The following is a 21,963-nucleotide window of genomic DNA, read 5'->3' as shown; positions in this document are numbered from 1 at the left end:
TAACTAGGTTGGAAGATTTGAAGAACATAGCTTTCCAGCAACAGTAAGGTAGCCAAGATCACCAAGCTAAGATTGCCATCATCACGCTCATTGTCATCAGAAGATAATTTATAAGATGAATTGTTCATAATAAAACATTAAGGGCTTCTTTTTTTAAATAGATGAAAAGGGAGACACTAGAACGGAAAATGCATGCTCATATCCAAAATAGAGTTTTGACAATGTATGCTAATGCATGCAAAAGTTCTTCAATATCAAAAGACGGTTCAGGCAACAAAAGATGAAATAGCTATCGAGTTCAAAATTGAATTAGTTTATCATGAAAATAAAATCTCCACTAAGCCTCCTGTTGATCCATAAAAAAACCCACTCAGTAAAAAAAGCCAAGTACTTTGCCACCAACATTCTTCCTTCTAGCTTCCTCGTGATCCATGATACCCGCAGAGGTCGTCAGGACAATGTAACCAAACTGCACATCAATTTAGAAATAGTAAGCATTAGCATTAATTTTTAAAATAAATACATGGAGCCTTGCAGTGGGATTCATAATTTAGTAAAATTGGAGCAAACAACAGTGAAGCTAGCATTACACAACTAACCTGACGTGAAGGAAGCAGTCTTGCAGTCCAGGGTTCAATTTCCTTGACACCAACATCAAAGCGAGGACTGATGACACCACACTTGTTCAACCTTCCATTCAACTCAACGACAATTTTACCAGATCTGTGATCATCCACATATTCGAACTCACCAATATATCCTACAGAACCATTTGAAACACTTAATCAGCCCCCGATGCTTGAAGCATCAAGAATAAATCTATTACAGGACTAACCATGCTTCTGCATAACCAGAAGGAACTTGATAATAACTTTTGATGATGGCCTAATCATGACTTGCCGTTTCCCACGCTTCTCAGCATTGTACATGCTCTTGAGAGCATCATTCAAAACACTGACTCTCACCATCCTCAATAAGCCTGGAAAAGTAAAGGATCAGCTAAAGAAAAAGACATTGCTCATGTTTGTATCTTTCTGTTTCTATTTATTCAGGTAGTCAAAGCCAAAATGCAACATCAAAGGGACTGAGTCAAGAATCACAGGAACTCAATAAATTTGCAGCTCACACTGAACGAGCCGAAAGAAAATGCACATTTATAAGATTAAGTCCATCGCAAAAGCTCTCTCAAAATGACATTTGCAAATTGAGAATGCAAATCCGTAATACCATATTGAATACAAAATTATGAGATGGTAGGTAAGATATGTTCCAACATCCAAATATAGCAAAATTTTGGTCATAGAACAAAGGTTCCACCCAGTAAGTTCCTTCACTAATTTTTTTCAGTAATTTAAAGACAGTTGCTCAGAGTGTAAATTTATCTTTGTCAAAGAGTAAACCAAGATAAAAGAAACATAAATATATGGTTGACCGGAATGACATAAGGTCCACAGCAAATCTAAAGATGCCTCCACTCATTTTTAGTTTAGTAAAAGCGCATATATCAAATAATAATTTTCCATAAAACCTAGCAGTAGGATTATAGAATCATCAAGCAGTACAGAAACGCGATGTCAATAAGTACTCTGAGAAAACGAAATATCTAAAATCTAAACCATGCATCCCACCACTTTCTTCTTAAGGAGAAGAAATTTAAAAGCAAATGAAGTCTGAAGTTAGGACATGAGTATAGCATGGCCTAACAATCATCCTATATAAGATATAGAGAAGTTGTATTACTATGTTAGCTAGTAAACAATAATCTAGTTGATTAAATAAGTACACAATGTTTACTCAAAACAATGGTGGTAACAGGAAGGGACAGCCAAAGAGAGTCTAATAGAGATCAGTATAAACACCTGTTTTCCCGACTCAAGATATACTTAAGCAGAAAAATAAAGCACTTAATGAATATTGTACAACAATGTCAATTCAACATCAACATCGTCTCCTTCACCTCTGAAACCACCCAAAAGATGTAACAATTCATTCCAAACCCTCAAAAAAGTGCAAGCATTCTATAATCACCAATTATTGGCATCTGACATATAGACCAAGTTAGTTCATATTGCTTTATCTTCTAACAAAGAAAACGGCAAGGAAGATCAAAAGGCTGCTAGCTTCACCGAACTATGAAATTATTCGGATTACGCACCACAAAAATAGGACACTACAAAGAAACCAAATTAATGTAAGGGTATCTACAAGATTCATCTCAAGTGATCCAGGTATCTCTAGCTGCAGAAGATTATATGAATAGAATGCTGAAGCTCCCAACCCTACACGCGATAAATAAATATACGAAAGCTAGAACTCAACATGATGAACGAGATGAGACTACAGATCAAGCAATGAAATCCTTCAGATCTGCCAAGTAACGCAAATCAAATTACACATCAGAGATCCAAATCCAACTCCAACCAAATCAAAAACAAACCTAAGGTCTTGGAACACGACTAAAATAACAACGAGGCAATCAGATCATGAGAAGGATAAAGGACAAGCTTACGGATCGAAGCTCTTTGGAGGAAGAGTAGGCGAGAGCTTTTGGAGAGCGGCTAAAACCCTAACTCGGCGGAGAAGAGAGACGAAGGCGCACGAGAGCTTAGCTTAAATCCAAGGTTATTGATCGCCTCTGGCCGTTAGATCGTCATCCGACGGTCAATCTATCCGTTCGACTCCTGTTGCCCTAGATTTGTACGGATGGTTGCTCCTTAACCAATTTTAAGCCCAAAATTAAACAGCAGGCCCATAGGCATCCATTTGGCAGCCCATTTAAATTAATTCGACTTCTCATCTCCAAATTGACTCACTCTACTTTCAATAGTAACTGTTTATTTAACGAGAGAATATTATGATATATATATATATATATATATATATATATATATATATATAATATATTCCTCCTACCTATGTACTTAAAAAACCCTTTTAGTATTTTAAATTGGAATAAGCCAATTATATGGACATTTATGTGGAAAATATTTAAGACTCATAGATTAGAAGGAAGTTTTTAATCAAAAAAATAAAATAAAAAAGATGATGCTCAAGGGCATTTTGTAGAACCACGATTAGGCCTACCAATGTGCAGCCTTGGCTATAATTTTTCACTATACATTAGCTGTGTGCAATCAAACTTTATATTTTTTTTTTCTTTCCAGTTGGATAAATGATCATACTCTCTCATGTTAGTGTGCAATCAAATCTAGTGTGAATTAGAACTTAAAATACTTTCAATGTGGGCAGAGTCATCCCCTCTATCCAAACAAAAGAAAGACAAAGAAGAATGCTCTTTTATATACCAAAGGTAATCCGATACCTAGTTCTACGAGTAAACCTCAGAGATAACAGATAGAATTACGCAGAGTAATACTTATAGAACTTTTTGACATATAACCAGAAAAATGTACATACAATTAGAGGAATATTGGAATACTCCAGAGGTAAGAGTTCAGAAGCTAGGTTTTATCAACATCACTGTCCAAACTCCAATGTGAACCGGTATATGTCGCACAAATTACCCGATTGCCAAGAAATAAGTAAAATTATTGTACACAATACTCAAATTTTAACCGCTTAAATGGACATTTACACTTGCATCTGACTTGAATGGAATTCAGAACTATCTCGGCCAGCCTTAATTCTACTAACTAATCTGAGTACAAGGTTTGGTAAGTGGTGCAACACTACTTGCATGCTCATGTCGCCCATAAACTCGAGTAAGGCATGTCATAGATTCAGGACAATGTAACATGCTGAAGGCTCCAGCCAGATTGTTGCCTAGCCAATCTAGCTACTCCAGAAAAAGACAGGCTGGAGTTGTCCACGAGATGATCCAATTCTTCTGAGCTTCAGTTGTTTGTTTGGCAACCAACAAATTGCTGAGGAGATAACTGTTATTTCCTCCTCCCTACTGATGAGAAAAGCAAGTCCTTGCTTCTTCCCCTGTATTGTACAAAAGAATACAACAAGTCTTAGCATTGTTATGATGCTCTAGTCAGAAAATCGTCAACTGCGAGAGTTGTGTCTCCATGTGCAACAGCATCCTCTGGTTCTGGCATGAAAAGAGTGGAAGCAGATGCCTGTGACAGAATCAGCTCCAAATCAGTAAACAGAAAGAAACTCAACGAGAAATAGATAAAAATTCCAAAGTTCTCGTATTGTATATAGCAAGGAACCAAACAGAAATGGACAGAATTTCCAAGGTTCGAGTCTGATGTGTGTTTGTGTCTGGTTGTGATGATATGAGTAAATTGCTGCCCTTACACATGGATGCCTAGCAAAGCAATCTTAAGGTGAAACTTGAGGTTCAAAAGAACAAGTGCAGTTGGAAACCAATACAAAGAATGGGTTGCATATATTCTGAACCACCTGGCATGTCCATTAGGAAGAGCTAAATGCCTAGGCCTCTCCTCTTGTACAGTGACCCAACTTAGAATTGAGGAAACTAGAGGTAGTTCCAAACGCAGAAAATATTCAGGCATTTCTGCTCTTCGCAGTACAAATGTAGTATTGTAGTAGGACGGTCAAGCAATAGATAAATATATGCAGCCAGATGATAAAAAGGATGAGCAAAATTAGTGATGGTTGTGTGCTGCAGATTGTGGTTGTTAAGTTTTTAAAATTTTGCAAACTTCTACTGTTTTAAAAGGTGTTCGGGAGGCACCCAGGTGGGTTCCCCAAAGGCAGTTGGGCAGCTTCAGCAATTTTGGCAGTGTTAGTGTTATTTTGAATTTTTCATTTATTTGTTCAATCAACAGAATAAATGTTATTTTTATTTTTATTTTTTTGCAGGTATGTTTGCTAACTGTTATTCTGCTGAGAGCATGAGATCGATTACTATTTGTGAATTACTATTTATTTTCTGCAAGTATGTAATTAGTATTTGTGGATTAATAGTTGTGCTTACAATCTACTAGTTTATATTTGCTATTCTGCTAATTATTTTTTGTGGATTAGATGTTATTTTGTTAAAGAAATTATTATTAATTTTTAATAGTATATATTATATATCATATAAAATTATTTTTATTTTTTAAACACTAAAGATCGCCTATGCACTATGCAGCGTGGTCGTCTTTCAAAATATTGTACTTTTATTACAAACTACTTTCACCTAGTTAGATTGTGGCTATTAAGTTCTGCACTCAAAAGAAGAAAGAAAAAAAAAATTCCATCATACCTTGGCGTCCATCTGCATTCCATTATTGTCTGCAATAAGAACTGCACCATGTGCCCGCAACCATTCTTCACATTCTTCTAGTTTATCTGTGTCATTAAAGTCACCGTCTCCTCCAAGTACAGTTCTTGAGAATCCCAAAACCCATGCAATGTATCTAACAGGAACTGTTGGGCGGTATGATTTAGCCATGCATTTCACAGCCTCAAATCGCATCTTCTCTGCATAAAGATCTGCATGACAAGGAATTGCAAGTACATGAATGCTGCCACTAAAATTGATACCATAATGCAAAGCGCTTATTCTTTAGGTACCCATAAGGCAGGTATTCAGATTCGGAGCTGTCTTGTACAATCTGAAAAATAGAACATAATTTCCAGATGAAACAGCAGAGTGAACTGCAAGAGCATGCTTAACAGCTTCATCAGCTTTTGCTTCAACTGATAATCTGAAAAGGAAGCATTGACAAGTTGAAATATAGAAATGACAGAAAAGTATATGCAGCAATGAAATTGAGATGAAATATTCACTATGTATGCCATGCATTTCTTATAGCAAAATATTTATCGAAATGGTGATCTGGTGTTACCATCTCCTGAAGATAACAAACATGAGATTAGATGAGCTGATTTTACTTCATAGTAACAAAGAGAACATAGACTAACACTTACAACACACTACTCTGATCTGACGTGGAACTAGAAGAGTTTGCCCGATTATTTACTTTCAATAATTATGCATCAAAACATTGACCATTTCTCTTCTAACGACGCAACCTTGTCATGCAGACGAACATTAATTAACAGGTTGAATACTTATGGCCAGTCAACAACCAGCAGGCAATACTGTTAGCAATATGATTAGGACCCATTACCATTCCGAACATTCAGAAGTGATTTTTGGATTTGCATGTTTCTGTAGGTAGATCTAGTCAATATGAACCTACAGAAATACATTAAGATATGCCTTAGGAGGTGCTAAAGGAAAAGTTTTTCATCACAAAAGCCCAGATAATTTAAGAAATCACGCGTGATAGGAACTAATCATGGAACAGTATCATTTAATAAAATGCATTCCTATAGCACATTGTATCTCCAAAAAATTAAGCAACCACCACATTGTTGACCAAAATCATACATTTATAGGAAGAAACCAAGATCATCAAAAGATCATGCCTAATCAACCAATTATGTAAAACCAATATAAGAAGAAAGCTATAAAACAGTAAGCCGAAAAATGTCACATGCTGCATATACCTTGTCATAGATGACAATAAGTCTCTTTTATTATTGGAATGCAAGTTAATACAAAGCAAATTATAAGCAGAGAACTCCATGTGACACCCCTTGATTCCTTCACCATATAGTCTTTTCAATTGTGATTGACACTGCAAGTTGCACCAAAGATATTTCAGTATAAGATTCAGGTGATTGTATCTCTATGCAACAACTTTTCAACCAGTGTACTTTTGCCAGCAAGAAACTGATTAACTGAAAGAATTATTATACTCCTTAAATGCATCTATAAGATGAACAATGACCCTCAGGCCTCATCTATTCTACATATGAAAAGAACCAATAAAAATAAAATGAAATAAGAAAAAGCAATTAATACTCTTTTAGATGAATCTCTCAAAAGGATGGGTTCAAGCTTCATTAGACCCTTCGACTCAAAGATTATATTTTTGATATAACAAGACTATTCAATCTGTCAATGACTCACCAGCTCGGCAATTCTTCCGAACTTATCAAAGATTATATTATATCTTTGATATAATAAGACCCTGGAGTGTCACAAATAAGAGTTGAGGTAGATCTGTCCTGATAACTGTCAAGCATGCCTTACTCTATGTGCATGCTGCTTGCTTTTGTGCTGTTAATTGTCTATCTACCCAATCATGAATATTAGTGTTGCTGACAATTAGTCTGATTTTAGATGCCATGAATTTGGAGAAGATTGGTCCTATGATGATTACATATTTCACAACTCTATTAACAACTATTTAAATGGATAAAAATGTCTTTGATCATGATATATGACAATAGTTTACTAGAAAAAGTGGCTACCAAAAGGGTAATTTAACTTTAAAGGAGCCAATAGCTTTTACCATGAAATACAATAGAAAAATAGTCATCATAACCACATGAGAATATGTAGTCCCTTAGACAGCTGACTCAATTCATGAACAATCTATCAGCCTGCTATCTGCAGCCGGATTATGTAATGGCATATAAAGCTGCTTATTGGCACACTCATTTTGATAAGTTCGGAAGATTAGCTAGTTACGCGACTCACTAAATGTAGAACTGCCTCGTCAGCCTCTCGTATATATATATATATATATTTATTTATTTATTTATTTATATAGTGTGTACAACTTCTCCAACTAACCCCAAGCATGCTGGATAATGAAGGATGAATATCTAGGTTAAAGTGTGTTAAATTCACAGTTAGTATTTTAATTTTACTTTTTAAGTCTTATTTCTGAACTTACTGTAGCATGTTGTAGCAGTGAACAATACCGATGATTATTTATTAAGGAGTCCAAAAGATTAATTGTTGGTTCCGTACAAACAATCTAGTATTTTCTTATAAAGGGGTCTATAAAGAGTCTGATTGGATTAATAGTTGGTTTTTTATGAATAATTTAGTGTTTTCTTATAAAAGCTCCCACCCCCTCCCTTTTTCTCTTTCTCACCCTAATCTGTGTCTCTCAAGTCTTATTCTCTCCATCTTCTACTTTGTCTTGTCTCTCTAATCTCTCTCTACTACTTTGTCCTGCATCAATTGAGGATTTTTTTTCTCATCGCCTTTCTCTTCTCTTCCCTTGATTCTCTCCTTTAGTATGAGCACTAAATCAATTTGCTATCAGTTTGGTATGAGCAACAAATCTTGAAATTCAGTGAATAGAAAAAGATTTCACAGGGATGTGATCCTCAAAGTAGAAAGGATCCCATTGGACACGTATGGCATTGATTATGTTTTTTTACTTTCCTTTGTAAACGGGCATCCTGTTCTATTTGTTCCCATATGTTCAAAAAATGTAAACAAAGAAAAGAAATATGTTTGGGAATAGTTTTTTGTTCTCATAAAGAGGAATGAAGATATATAGTGTTAAATTATGCTCGGTGATGGAAGGAGAAAAGGATGTAGAAAGTTCTTTTCACTATCAATAGCTTGCAAACAAACTGTCATAAGTTATAGTAAAAAAAATTGCAACTGACTAAATTTCCACATTTAGTTAACATAAACAATAAATATATAATCATGAATGATGCCAAGCATGCCTAAGTATGTTGTGGCTTTAATAATGCCAACACTTTGATTTGATGACAATGAAAACCATAATTGCTCAAAATTATGTAACAAGCAAACAAGAAAATTAAATTAAGCAAGAAAGAATACTGGCAAATACTTCCATTATTGTCTTAGTAGCTTACTACATAAACACAAGAGCCTGAAGAAATGAACATACCTGATTATACTCAGGTAAATCCCCTGCTTGCAGTGCTAATCGTGCATGAGTCTCATACACCTGAGACAAGGCATCAAATTTATACCAAGCTAGGAGAAGTAAACTTTAAAAAAACAAGCTGAGGACCAATGTGAATGATAATGTCTTGTGAAAAATAAACATAAATCTCCAGTATACTGTCCTGTAAAATCAAAATAACCTCAATCTACTGCAGACACAGTTACTAAATAAAATCAACAGCCATAATACGAGAAATGCTAATGCAATAATTTAACAGAACTTGAAAGAGGAACCTTGACAGTAAGCTCATTCTGAATCCTTTGTACAGTAAGATCTTGGCGAATAGACTTAAGTTGATCGCATTTATAAAGGTAATTCTTTTGAGAAGTCTGAACCATATGAAGAGCTTTCTCCAAGACATCTTCTGGTCTAACCTGAAAAAGAATGGCTTTAAATTAAGAAGAAGCAATGTTTGAAGGGCATTAGGAAACATACTAAAACATCACAGATCTAGCACCAACAAGAAGTATAGCTGTAATTGATATGCCCTACAACACAAGTAGAAATGGTAACTTACAGTGGTAGGATCAGGTGCAGATGTAAGACGCAGATAACGTTTCTCAATTTCCTGGCAGCTCCCTTTGACTGTGAGGGCATCCCAATCAATATCTTCCACAGCCCTGCTAACACCATCTTCATAACTTTTGGCAAGAAGCACAGCACTTGCTCTTCTTGAGGATATACTCCCAGTGACATCATTTTTTGGTCTGAAGTGTCTCGTTTGTGCCTGATCATCCTGCCCCTTTTCAAAACGCTTATATCGATGCTCACGGCGTCTCTTTTCCTCTGGCGAATTTGATAGAGAGGTTGTACTAGCATAATATTTTGTCAGGCCTTGCTCCTTATCACTATCACTTGAAGCATCGCCATTTCTGGTTACACTGGTAGGAGTAGGATCACCAATTTTTGGCTTCTTAGCTGGACCCTGACCAAATTTTAGTGGTGTCTGCTGTTGAGATGGAAGAAATTTCACGAAGTTCCTACTGTTGGTGGCCTGCAATATAGTCAAGAAAGAGAGCTGTGATTACTTCAGTACAAGATTCTGTCCTTACTGAGACCAATCAATTGTGTTCAAGTAGTAATCTAATAGCATGAGCAGAAACAAATAACTCCAATACTTTTTCTAAACAATGATGTATTATAAAAAGAAATTTCCCAATGTTACTGCAGATATAGCAAATGATCTAATCAGAGATTATGGATTACCGGTCTTTCAGTTGCTGGAAGACGACCCCAGCTAAGATCCCTTGCTGAATCATTAGTAACCAATTCAGGCTTCTCAACCAACTTTTCTTCTGCTACAGGCTCCCATCGACTTTTCAGACGCCTACTGGGGCTTCTCTTAAATTTGGGCAAGGTCACAGGAGCTGGGTTTGATAGAATGCTGGAGCAAAAAGGAAAAGAAATATATACTTTTAGGGGCATCAAACAATCTTATAAACGTACGAAGATCCTAAATCAATAGATTACATATTTGAGTTCGATAGTTCTTAGCTGATATACCCTATCTTTAGACCCCAGTGGTTAAGATGAGGGAGGGAAGGGGGGAGAGGAGGGGAGAGGGAGAGGAAGAGAGAAGGAGGCCAATAAGAATAGCATGGTTGTCAATCAAAAATCCTCTCATTCTAGATTTTTTTTTTCTGGACCGATATTTCACAGTGATAACAAGTGATCCAAATCTCAGCTTCTTATTGTAGTAAGCCACTTCACCATACTAGAAAATTCATGTTCACAAGTACACCCATGTCAGATATTGTTGAAGACTTTGGACATGGATCATCTCTTCAATTTTAGTCTTTCAAGATTACTTAAAAGAGTATGATTTGTCCAACAATGATGCATATGTTTCTTAAGGTAGATCCTATGATAAGAAAATCTGAAAAAGTTCAGAAAAGCAAGGTCAACACATTTCACGTGTCATAAATTGATCAAACTGACTCCCTGGGGATAATACAATGTTTGCATGGTTACAGATATAGATTGTTGAAAATAATATCATCCATTTAAAACTAAGCAGAAGAAAATACCCGACATCTGGTCATTCCTATTTATAGAAATTTGAGTAATCACAAGATCCATTCATATAGTTTAGTCTTTCAATATGTAATCTAAATAAAGTCTGAGTAGTTGAAGTAAAAAAATTAAATATACCTAATTTGCCACTTATTTAATGATGTAATGTTAATGACTAAAAAGAGATACTACTATTTCCTGTACTGTAATGCTGAAATATCTAATTATTTGTGATATAATTGCTTACTCCATGCATCCCTATATCTTGCACTCTTGCTTTCACAGGTTCACCCTTGCGGCATTGTCAAAGGATCTGCATGTTATTCTGACAGTTGCATCCATTTCCAAGCAACATTTTATGTGCTTCGGAAAGAGATGGCTCATGCTATGGTGAAGGTCATGAGACCAACAAATAAACAGTAGCAAGAAATAGTTCTGAGTTATATCTGCAGAGAATCTACCAAAATTAAGCAAATCTTTGTCCTTTTTTTGAAACTTTAAGTCCTAAATCACCTCATGTGTACATCCTATGTCAAGAATTTAATTACTATGCCGGGCAACCATATGAATTAGCTGTAAAGCATAAGCTAATGAAAAGCAAGCCATGTCCCCAAGATAATACAACAAGATTGATACATACTTCTGCTCATTTGCATCTAATGGAGTGTTTGGCAAGGGGAAAAGTGGTTCTATATCCCAATTCCTGGTAAAAAGTGTTCCATCAGCAGATGCTTTGTTGATCATCTGAAGAAAGACAAAAAAAAATTAAAAGATTTTTAGAATACATAGTAGGATGTTCTGATAAGTCAGCGAGTGAATAAGCAAATTCATAACGATCAAACTAAATATACAATCATAAGAACCTCAATACATAGACAGAAAGTGGCCTACTCTATGGACAAGATGATGACTCTTACAGTCCGGTTGCTGTATAAGTTTCTATGCTATAAGAAGATACACATTACACAGTGCTTGTCCATAAATTAGTAATATTTTCCACATTGCTAGGACCAACTATTTCCGGAAGATGTATCATCGACTATCCATTAGTCCCATCAAGGGTGACAGAAATTCTACATTACTTTCATATAACTTCTGAAATCGTTGTGAAATTCTGTTTGGATCTTTCTTTATGCACATAAACTCATAATTCAAAAAAAGAAGGCAATATTTGGTGGTGATCAAAAATGCTAATTATAATTTTAATCAAAATAATTTCAGTGCAGCTCCTAATATTCCTCATATTTTATCATTTCTAAGTTTGTATATGCAGTTGGATAGTATGTCCATATTAACATACAAATCTCAGTGAGACAGCAACAATCATCTCTTTGCACCACTAATACTTCCAAACTTCTCAAGACAATAACCAGGCAGAGCTTCATAACAGTTCAATAATCCCCAAAAGACATGTTACAACCTTAGAGAGTCAGAGAAATCACACAAGAACTAGTTATGGCAGTATGTTCTTACACATTTTCCAGTTGTGTTTCTGTTTTTTGCATGGCAAGAAATTAAAAATGAGAAGACTGCCACATCAAGAATTTAGAAGCTAAATTGCATCACATTATTTATTTCAATTCCATAGAGTTTTAAGCACTCATCCTCTTCCTTCAACACCTCATTATAACTCAAATACCGCCCTCACCAATTCACTAATTCACTGTCTCATGATTCCTTACTCAACATAGTTGATTAATGAATAATGATTATTGAGCTAATTAGTTTGCTAAATGCTAATTGGTAGATAAGAAAGCCGGCAGTGTTAGCATTATCGAACACTCTGACAATCACTGTAATTACTAATTAGAGTGATTATTTTTCTAATTAGTAATTAGAAAACTAATTGCTGTAATTAGTAATTTAAATGTAGATTTCTTTAAATTCTTTCACTGCCGGGCACTGACTATCACTGTTAGTTTTTTAATTGCTTAATTAGTAATTATTGTTAATTTGCTATGCTAGAGGAATCAATTGCTAATTAGTTTGTGAACTTGTTATAGTTGTAAATGGTGAATTGTGATTATATTATTTGATATTGTGACATAGTGCATCATTACAAATTTTATATATACTATATCAATATTAAAAATTATAAATATATTATATATAATTTTTTTATTTTTTTTAATATAAAAATATTAGACCACCTTATCACCCGCCTTGGCGCTAGTCAATGGGGTGACCACCCGCCATCCACGGCCGCCTTTCAAAACATTGCCCATACATACTAATATACCTATTAAGTCTAGCTTTCTAAGTTTCTTATCCCAATAACTAATGTGATGCATTCTGGATGAGATGAGCATGCCGAGAACAACTCCAATATAAGATTACTGAAGTTATTTGAACGAATCTCTGAAACCATTATATGATGTAGCTCAATAAGTAGAGCCCTTAAAAGAATATTTGACAAACATATATTCCCATACATTACCTGATCAGAAACATCCATCCTGCTCTTTTTTCTCATTTTCTTCTTGAATCTTCAACTTCCATAAACCTTAAATTCCAAATCATAGCAACATAGCCAGTGAAGAATCATGAATGCTATGTGCTTTCAAAATTAGTCAAGCTTAATACAAGAGAGCTAACTTCACATAGAATAGGGTGTGTCCAATGGTAGATTTTCAACTTACAAAAGTGCTATATGGTTGGCTGGCTAAGATTCAAATTATTTTTCAATATTCTCTTTTGTAGTTGAGACTTGAGACTTTAATCCTCCATCAAATCTAAGTCATATTTGTGACAACACCCTACAAAAAGTTGACTCTCAGTGCTTCTCTACCCACTAAAGAGCAAGAAGCACAGGTTAATGTGTACGATCATTCACTCAAAAATAAACAGTTATTCTTATAATCGATCTCACTCAATGTGATTGGAACTTAATTAACAACATAATGCCTTCAAGCATGACACTATGCCTTATTGGGAGAAATAAGAACGCTTATAGGTACAAAGATAAAAGGAAGACAAATAGAGCATTAGTGCAACCAAATCAGATATGTTAAGAATATCAAAGATAAAAGTTTCACCTCCTTCATTATACTTTGATTGACAGTTCTTTGTGCATCATTCTTGCAACGAACAAAAGTTCTCTCCACGTAAGCACGAAGCGAAACAGGCATGGTTCCCTAACGTAGAAAACAAATATATACTTTAGAAAATAACTATTACAAGATCCCAAGCTTTTCCCCTTATAACTTCTAGTATAAGTAGATTTGACAACTCAGCAAAAAATACTTGCATAACAGGTCCAATCAAGATATTCCAAATATCCAATATTCATGTGGGAGAACAAGATGGGAATAAGGAAGGAAACAGAGAAGGAGAGGAGGGGGTGCAGAGTTGAGATTTCAGCTTTGGAAAATCTAGTATGTGTATCTCACAGCTTAACAAGTGCCTAGCTCCATCATGAAAAATATCGTAAACATATGCATAATCAATTTCTTCCTAAACAAAGTTTGCATTTGAAAGGAAAAGTAAAAACTAGTCACCTTAATGATGGCATCATTATCTTCTGGAGCTGATGCTTTTGTATTATTCTTTGGTACTGAGACACTGATGTAGGCTGGTTTTGGAGTTGTATCAGCCACTAAATTTTCCTTGTCGCTTTTGACAATGCCGAAGGACAAACCTGAAGCAATTCTAGGATTTGTTGGAATCTGTATTTTGCTTACCCGCTGTGTATCAGACATTGTGGTTGTATGCAGCGGTTGCTGAACCTGAATGGATGAAGGAACATTTAAGATTGGAGCTCGAGGATATGTGAACCTCTGTTGATCTTCATGGTTATTTGCTGGCAATGGAGAAAGAATCGCAGGCTTTTGTGAGTATGAGGGAACTTGACTGGGAAGGTGGTTTTGGTACCATGGATCCCCGACTACCTGATTGACAGTTGGAGGATGAGCTGCAGTATGGCTTTTTTCCTGCAATAGATTAAACCATGATAATAAATTCCACTAGATTGACAACGAGGATCGAGAGTTTCCGAGTTCAATAAGTTAGGCAGCAAAGCGTGCATGCTTTAGATTCCACATGACAAATCTAATAATGCAAGAATAATCAGATGACCTAGTCATCTATCATGACATGCAATGCATGATTGTTTTGATGAGGCAATCACATGAAAAGGAGTGGTTAGAGATGATCAAGACATTCATTAAAGCAAATAAGAAACCTCCTCTAACTAACTCCCCATCAATTTTAAAGAACATCATGTACTTGTTCTGAAACTTAATAGGATACAACTGAATTTTTAAAACACTCAAAAGTAAAAGGGAGGAAGTCAGAACTGTTATTAACATGAGATCCTCATAAATATGCAGATTAAAAGAATGATCCACGATCTGATGTACTTGTAAGAAAGCAATGCTCCTAATTAAGGAAGAGTACAGTTATTGGATATTTACTGCACTATAGATGAATTAAGCAAGGATCAGTTTTAATCCTCCTAAAAATAACCTTCATAATGTATGCCACAGCATACATTTACATTCAGAATTCTTGAGGTACTTGAGGACGAATCTGAGAATGCTGTTGATGTGTTAGGTTTATTACGGGACAGGGCCACAGGGGTTGTTGCTGTCAATGTAGCATACTTTAACATCTAGTAACTTACCATATATTACACTTTTACCCCTGCCTAGAAAATCCTATACATCAATAGAATTTTCAGCTACATTATCAGGCATCTGTAGCATTATTCTTTACGACAAGGCTCTGAAGCCAGACCATCAGACCATTAATTGACAGAAATACAGCACTGGTAATGGAAACCAAGTTCCTTAAGCACTAATCAATAGTAATTTAGTATCACCGATTCTCCAACTTCAACACTGAAATTTAACTAATACAGCAATCACCGTAAAATGAGACTTGTAATGGTTTCCAATTCCAGCAAAATTCTATGAATGAGTAAAGGAATTGTAAACAAACTAAACTACCTAAAGATTCCATCAAAACAACATAGAAAGTAGTTGCTACTTGGTAACTGACAGAACCACATAGCATGAGACCTTCACACTGAAGTATGTGGTACAGTCATCCTAAGAAAGGCAATACCTGCAAAGAAGACAGTGCAGAGGTTCCAGCATCTTTTCTCCATGATGTAGTGCCAGGTGGTGGTGGTTGGCTGCTCATATAAGAGTAGCCACAACTAACACCTACAGCTGGACAAGCAGCAGCAGAAGTCACAGAAGTAGACTGGTGCTCTGTCCCTGGAGTACAACCAGAAGAAGGTACAGACTGATTGTAGTAGCTAGGCCACTGATTGTATTGCTGTTGATAATATGAAGGATTTGCAGAAATGGTAGTAGAAGACTGGATGGAAGTTGTATCTGATGATGGGTAGCCTAAGTGAGGATGAGAGGGATTAGCTGAGTAACTTCTGTCGTTCCACGAGTTGTTCTGATAATAATAGCTGCTGTTTTCGTAACCTGTTGTGGTCTGAACTGTCTGATGATCACCAGCATTGTAGTAAGTGCCTAAATAACTTGTAGGGCCAACATAAGACCCTGAATTCTGAAATGAGCTAAGAGGCTGATAAGCTGCACCTGGATTTTGATTTGCTCCTACTTGCTGAGAGGAAGAATCATTGGAAGGCTGTTGGTAGTTATAATAATAATTTTGGTATTCCGCATTGCTATAGCCATAGGGAACAGTAGAACTCGAGTAGGGGATATAAGAAGAATAGTCTTGTGTGGCAGTTGTAGCCTGACTCGACGAGTTAAGTTGTTGAGATGCAGAATTTGCCCCACTTTGAGTACTTCCTGAAACAGATATATCCTTTTGTGGATCATAATAGTATCCAGAAGTTGACGAATATCCATTCTCAGTCGGGTTTGCTTCCCTCAAATTCCACGAGACTGTCACTGGCCCAGCAGAGGAGGACCAGGAGTGATGCCCAGAAGAAAAAGATGGATATAAAGATGCATGCCCTTGACCGACATCACCAACCTGACAGTTCAGATAAAAATAATAAGGGAACATCTGTTAGGTGTACTATCACTGTCCTGATACAAAACCAGGGCACATAATGCTCTAGCATTCAAATATTGATAATGTGAAGTTCAAAAGTAAAAAAAAATGGCACTAATGAAACATGGTCGAGGAGCTCAAGAAAATTGAAAATAAGATACACTCACATACTAATAGAAGGTAAAGCAAATATAATATGAATTCTAATATATCTAAAAGCACAAAGCTGATAACAAAAAAGCAGATGGCAAAACACAAATTAAAACAAAAAAAAATATACAGATTTAGAAATTTCAATTAATTGCACAAAATGAGTACCAAGTTATTCCAAGAGAGTAGCAAATAGAATATGTATCATAAAATAAAAGAAACGTGAATAAGTAAAAGAATTGAAGTCCAAAGGAAACAATGTAAAGGATTACTTCAACATATCTTCTCTCTTTTGTAATGGTAGAGAACATCTTAAAGGCTAGTAACAGATTGGTTACTGGTGTAGGTCGAGGGAAGACTAATTGCAAGTTCAAAGAGAAGGGGTAGTTCTAAGAAATATGTATGCAAGAGAAATGTTTAATTGAGGTAGTGTGTGGGTTGGGTTGTGAGGGAATGACAATCTATATTCTATATTATATATATATATATATATATATAAAGAGAGAGAGAGAGAGAGAGAGAGAGAGAGAGAGAGAGAGATTTAACTATTTAACGAGGAAAGTAAGATTTGATAGGAAGATTAACTATAAGACAGAGAGAGTTAAAAGGAAGATGAGAATATCCAATGACAAATTGATTGCAAAAGCACATATGATACGGCTGTTAGAGCAGAAAAGGCGTAGAAGAAGAATAATGAAACAGCAACATCACAATGAAGACCAAGAATAGAAAGTGAGAACCTAGAGAAGTAGCCAAGGCAAAAGAGGAAGAATCCACAGAAGAGAATCAGGATACGAAAGATGCAACATAAGTATGTTCATTTACACCCTACTATGAAAAGATGATGCTAAATGCCTTATCCAATATAATAGCACTTTCTTTATCAGCTATTAGAAATCATCTTGAGAGTCCCTCAGTATAGGCATATCATCTTGCGAAATGTGAATGAGGGGAGGTTAGCTGCAAAGTTCAATGCACATATAGTAAGCCATGAATACTGAATGTTGAATACTAAGTGCACGATGTAGATCCAATTTGACCAACAAAATTGTGCATGATCAGAAATTAGAAGTTGCTTTGTGCGTTCTATTACAATGTATGGAAGATTCATCCCGCATATAACAGCGACCATCTAAACATGTCGATCTCCCTATTCAGAGGTCTATTCTTGCGAAAAATATGGTATTTCACATTTATCTAAAGTTTCTATGTTGAATTCAATTTCTACACTGCTAAGAACCACATTTTCAAACTAATAAATGCATCTATGACAAAGATCCATAATTAGTCGAAAAGGTCAAGATATAATCATGATACCCATCAACATGAAGATTACTTCTATGAAAAGCAATAATCTCCATTATCTCATGACCTAATTGTAAGATGAACAGATTAAATAACCCATGCCAATCAGATAGGGATTCAAGTTCACATACTAGATACAGCTCTCTAATTAGTTATCGGCTTATAAAGTTTGATTACTTGATCCAGTCAAGCTATGGATCAGTCAAATCCAATCGTAGCCACCCCTAGTATAGACCTAATGATAGATGTCAACACCTGAGAGGCTACAAAATATCAATTTCACTAATCATGCTAGCCCTTAATCTATAACTCTCATAACATCCTCCTAACATATAACTCCAAAATAAATAATTACCGGTCTCTTTTTGGTTTCACGTTCAAAGAATCAAACCCTCTAATAAATGTTGCATTAGGTAACTTAGGACTCGTTTGGTTTAAGACTAAGCCCCGAACTTAATAGTCGATATTATTTCTTAGTCTTGATTTTTTAAAGAGTGAACTTGATTAAATATAAAAAAGATAAAAAATATATCTAGTTACTAAACCAAGTTAGAGGTTCTTGAACCAATTCAGGGAGGGTCCCTGAACTCAAAGCAAACAAGACCTTAAAGATTTTCATAAAAACAAAAATTCTTGCATATTACATGGTTGAAATTAGGCCATCCCTTGTTTTACACCTTCGAGTGATGAAGCACATCGATCCTAATATAGCAGGCCGGAAGAAATGATAATTTAGCCAATTCAAATAATGATAGCATTAATTTGTGTCGTTGTTGCTATTAAATTTAATCTCTAGAACCACTACCAAGACATGCCAAATCAACATTTACCAAACCTTCCATTTACGCGTGCTACAGTCTCACATTAACAGAACCCAACAAAGTCTCTCGAAATACATCAGCAAAACCACCGCAGATATTCAATGCGTAAAGATAGCCGTGAATGCACTAGAGGTTAGATAAAAACTATTCCACTACACCAGGTAACAAATGCGACAAAAGAATATTGATTAACTAGACAAACTGTTAATGGATAGTAGATTCAGCTACTGGGTGCAATTAAAGCTTACCAGTAATTATATTTCATTTATGTAAATAGATGACATGAATCACCAGTACATGGAACATCAAATTCTAGATTTATAGCCAATATAACGATAACGGAAACTTCTACCAATTTTGTAATGACACCACTATTCAGATCAAAGGGCAGAACAGGCAGAGAACAAAACAAGGAGATATGTCAGGTCCACAATCTATGCATATCCCAAACCTATCTTCTTCAGATTGATAAGGTCTTAACTTTCTTCCAAATTAAGCAAACCATGTTTCCTCAAAACTAGTGCTCATCTAGCAGTGTGAAGAAGAGGACAACACCTATTTAGAGCTTTACTTACAAGTAAGCTGCTTACATATCTAAACATAAATAATGAAAGACATTTACACCACTATGCTGTATAAACGTTCAAACTGGCTTATATTTGTGCAATAGCAAGACATGCTTTTCAATCCCATCACTTTCTTAAATTACTACAGATCTAATGCTATTAACAGTAGTGCAAAACGAAAAAAATACATCACAAAGATCAAAAGGTCAAGATTGTAGGAAAACAGGAAGTGCTCTTCAAGTAAAAGGCCTACCCCGGTGGAACTTGGACCCGACCCAGAGACAGGATCGCCGCCGCCTTGACTCGCCATCCGAACAACTCAATCGTGCCTCGAACGATACATGATCACTGGAAACGAGAAGGCTTCAACCCAAACCCTAGATTCCAGAAAATATCACCTCCAAAGTTCCTACGCACCCCGATCTCGGATCGAATTCGTCTCTCACTGGATCGACACGCGAATTAATCAGCAGTAGAGGAATCCGACAAGAGAAAAGGGGGAAAAAAATTCCACTTAATCGGTGCCAAAAGAAGAAAGATTGAAGGAAAACAATAAATTCCTTCTTCTAAGCAAGAGAATTAAAGAGAACCAAAAAAAATAGAATGGAGTGAATCCGGCGACTTATTGACGAGTCGACTCGACCACGAGCGACGAGGAGTAGAAACAAAGTGAGAGGAGGAACAAAAAGGGCGAGGTTTTAATGCTGGGGGAGGCGATTTATAGTGATGAGAATTCGAGTCGGAACCGACCATAGTTTGCTAAGTTCCTGGGATTTAGGGCTGAGATCTAGTTAGTGAGGATGGCGAGGCATCGGATGATACGAACCTGGCCGTTCGTTTCGTAGGTCGATCTCAGAAGGTAACTGGGCTGAAACGGGCCGGAATGTCTCATAATGGAAAGGAATTTTCTTTCAATAATTTGGAAAATTATCGTTTCGTTTTAAAGATTGATTTATTATGGAGAATTTAATCCTGTTTCTTAAGGAAAAGTTGTTCAGATAAATAAACCCATCCGAAGCTGCTGTCAAAATAATCGAGAGTTGATTCAAGCTTGACCGGTAAAATAGACTCGAAACTATGATGTGAATTGGGTCAGATCGAATTAAATCAAGTTATCTTATCTACTTATTTACTTTAATTAGAGTTTTATTAAGTTAGAATTTATTAGTTAATAATTTAGTTTTTATGTAGTTTCGAAAAAATATTTGTAAAATATTCTACGATCGTCAGAATAATATCAAACTAAATGAATAAAATCATCATCTACAACTTTAGTATTTACAACTTCTTCGGATTCGAAATCTATCTGCGGCGAAACGAATGATTAGAAGGCTGATTTAGTCAAGTTAGTTAGTTAGCTTTATTTTATTATTTGAATTTCAAATAAATTGAATGATGTGGATTCGATCCACTAAAAATTTTTATTTTGGGCATGTTTTAATAATAAGAATTGAATAAAAGAAATTTGAGTTTAGTCAAGTTATTTTCGTCCTTATTTTTAGATCGTTTTTATCTTTCTATGAGTAAATTATAGCCAACCGCCGCAATATCGGATATTTACCGTTCTATCCTCTCTAACCTATCTCTACTATTTTATTTTTAACTTTTCATTTTGAACTCCGATTTAGGTGAAACTAGAGCCATTAGAACCGTAACTAACGAGGCTACCTCCACCTAAATTTTTATAATTTTTTTTACGTCCAAATTATTTTAGATCTGGTTCATAACATTAGTATCAGAGCAGATGTTAGAACAACTGTTCGTAACAAACTAATTTCGAGCTATGCTTGATCACGAGCTAACTCAATCATGCTCAAGTTATTATGGCTCAAAAATAATAATATAATATGTAATACATATGACTAATATGACTTTTAAATTAAGATCTATGTTCATAATATTTCTATATTAGTTCATATACCTTCACAATAGAATCATGTTTTATTTCAAGCTTGATTAAATTTAAGGTTGATTAGGCTTGAAATTGCATATTGATCGTCCTGGTTTGAGCTCGAAATTAAAATTATTTCAATTCAAGCTTAATTTTAAAATTATGCTAAAAATTTATTGGGAAAAAATAACTTGCTTAATTTTCGGTTCCATGGCCTCCGATTACTACATGAACAGGAATATGAGATAACAAGAGCCATGATATTGTATTACAATTCTAATGGTGGGAAGCATGGAACGTTTTGGGGCAAATATGAGAGGTTGAAATGATCGAAAAAATTAGTTACTGTTCAGCAGAGTCTGGTATCATCCTCTACTTGTAATCGTTTGTGAGAAGAAACTAGGTCCTATTTTGGATTACTTCTTGGGCTCCTCTGTTAATGGAGTTGCCACCTAGAAAATCACTGAAAATTATGGTGTTCATTAAGTAAAAGGAGCTTTAACTGATGCAGTCGAAATGTA

General features: G+C 35.5%; 2 protein-coding genes across 3 annotated transcripts; both read right to left on the bottom strand.

Moving 5' to 3' along the window:
• Positions 1 to 177: 177 nt before the first annotated feature.
• LOC140769552 (small ribosomal subunit protein uS8) lies at positions 178 to 2,662 on the bottom strand. The gene is made up of 4 exons (XM_073110283.1): positions 2,510 to 2,662; positions 836 to 979; positions 600 to 760; positions 178 to 469 (listed from the first exon to the last, which is right to left on the bottom strand). Exons 2-4 carry the CDS (start codon positions 966 to 968, stop codon positions 371 to 373), a joined length of 393 nt encoding a protein of 130 aa, XP_072966384.1. The 5' UTR covers positions 969 to 979; positions 2,510 to 2,662; the 3' UTR covers positions 178 to 370.
• Positions 2,663 to 3,370: 708 nt separating this feature from the next.
• LOC140771189 (SAC3 family protein A-like) lies at positions 3,371 to 20,243 on the bottom strand. Of its 2 annotated transcripts, XM_073112628.1 has the most exons (14): positions 20,142 to 20,208; positions 19,805 to 19,996; positions 15,795 to 16,688; positions 14,228 to 14,659; positions 13,766 to 13,864; positions 11,371 to 11,474; positions 9,924 to 10,101; positions 9,235 to 9,711; positions 8,951 to 9,091; positions 8,658 to 8,717; positions 6,439 to 6,569; positions 5,497 to 5,630; positions 5,186 to 5,415; positions 3,371 to 4,085 (listed from the first exon to the last, which is right to left on the bottom strand). In XM_073112628.1, exons 2-14 carry the CDS (start codon positions 19,859 to 19,861, stop codon positions 3,987 to 3,989), a joined length of 3,036 nt encoding a protein of 1,011 aa, XP_072968729.1. In that variant the 5' UTR covers positions 19,862 to 19,996; positions 20,142 to 20,208; the 3' UTR covers positions 3,371 to 3,986. The 2 variants fall into 2 exon arrangements, with proteins under 2 accessions (XP_072968729.1, XP_072968727.1); XM_073112626.1 differs by having other exon boundaries at positions 19,805 to 20,243.
• Positions 20,244 to 21,963: the final 1,720 nt, after the last annotated feature.

Source organism: Typha angustifolia, chromosome 11 (assembly GCF_048772165.1).
Source record: "Typha angustifolia cultivar Huaian chromosome 11, ASM4877216v1, whole genome shotgun sequence".
Taxonomy (NCBI): domain Eukaryota; kingdom Viridiplantae; phylum Streptophyta; class Magnoliopsida; order Poales; family Typhaceae; genus Typha; species Typha angustifolia.
Note: the sequence above shows the minus strand (reverse complement) of the source record. Positions and strands in the feature narration are given on the sequence as shown.

Excerpts from the sequence above, each read along its gene's own strand:
- LOC140769552 (XM_073110283.1), bottom strand. The coding sequence starts at position 968 with ATGGTGAGAGTCAGTGTTTTGAATGATGCTCTCAAGAGCATGTACAAT. Across the intron at positions 761-835 it reads TCTGGTTATGCAGAAGCATG|GATATATTGGTGAGTTCGAA; the intron begins GTTAGTCCTGTA and ends ATGGTTCTGTAG. Across the intron at positions 470-599 it reads GACTGCTTCCTTCACGTCAG|TTTGGTTACATTGTCCTGAC; the intron begins GTTAGTTGTGTA and ends ATTGATGTGCAG.
- LOC140771189 (XM_073112626.1), bottom strand. The coding sequence starts at position 19,861 with ATGGCGAGTCAAGGCGGCGGCGATCCTGTCTCTGGGTCGGGTCCAAGT. Across the intron at positions 11,475-13,765 it reads ATCAAAGTATAATGAAGGAG|ATGATCAACAAAGCATCTGC; the intron begins GTGAAACTTTTA and ends GTCTTTCTTCAG. Across the intron at positions 8,718-8,950 it reads AGAATGAGCTTACTGTCAAG|GTGTATGAGACTCATGCACG; the intron begins GTTCCTCTTTCA and ends GCCTTGTCTCAG.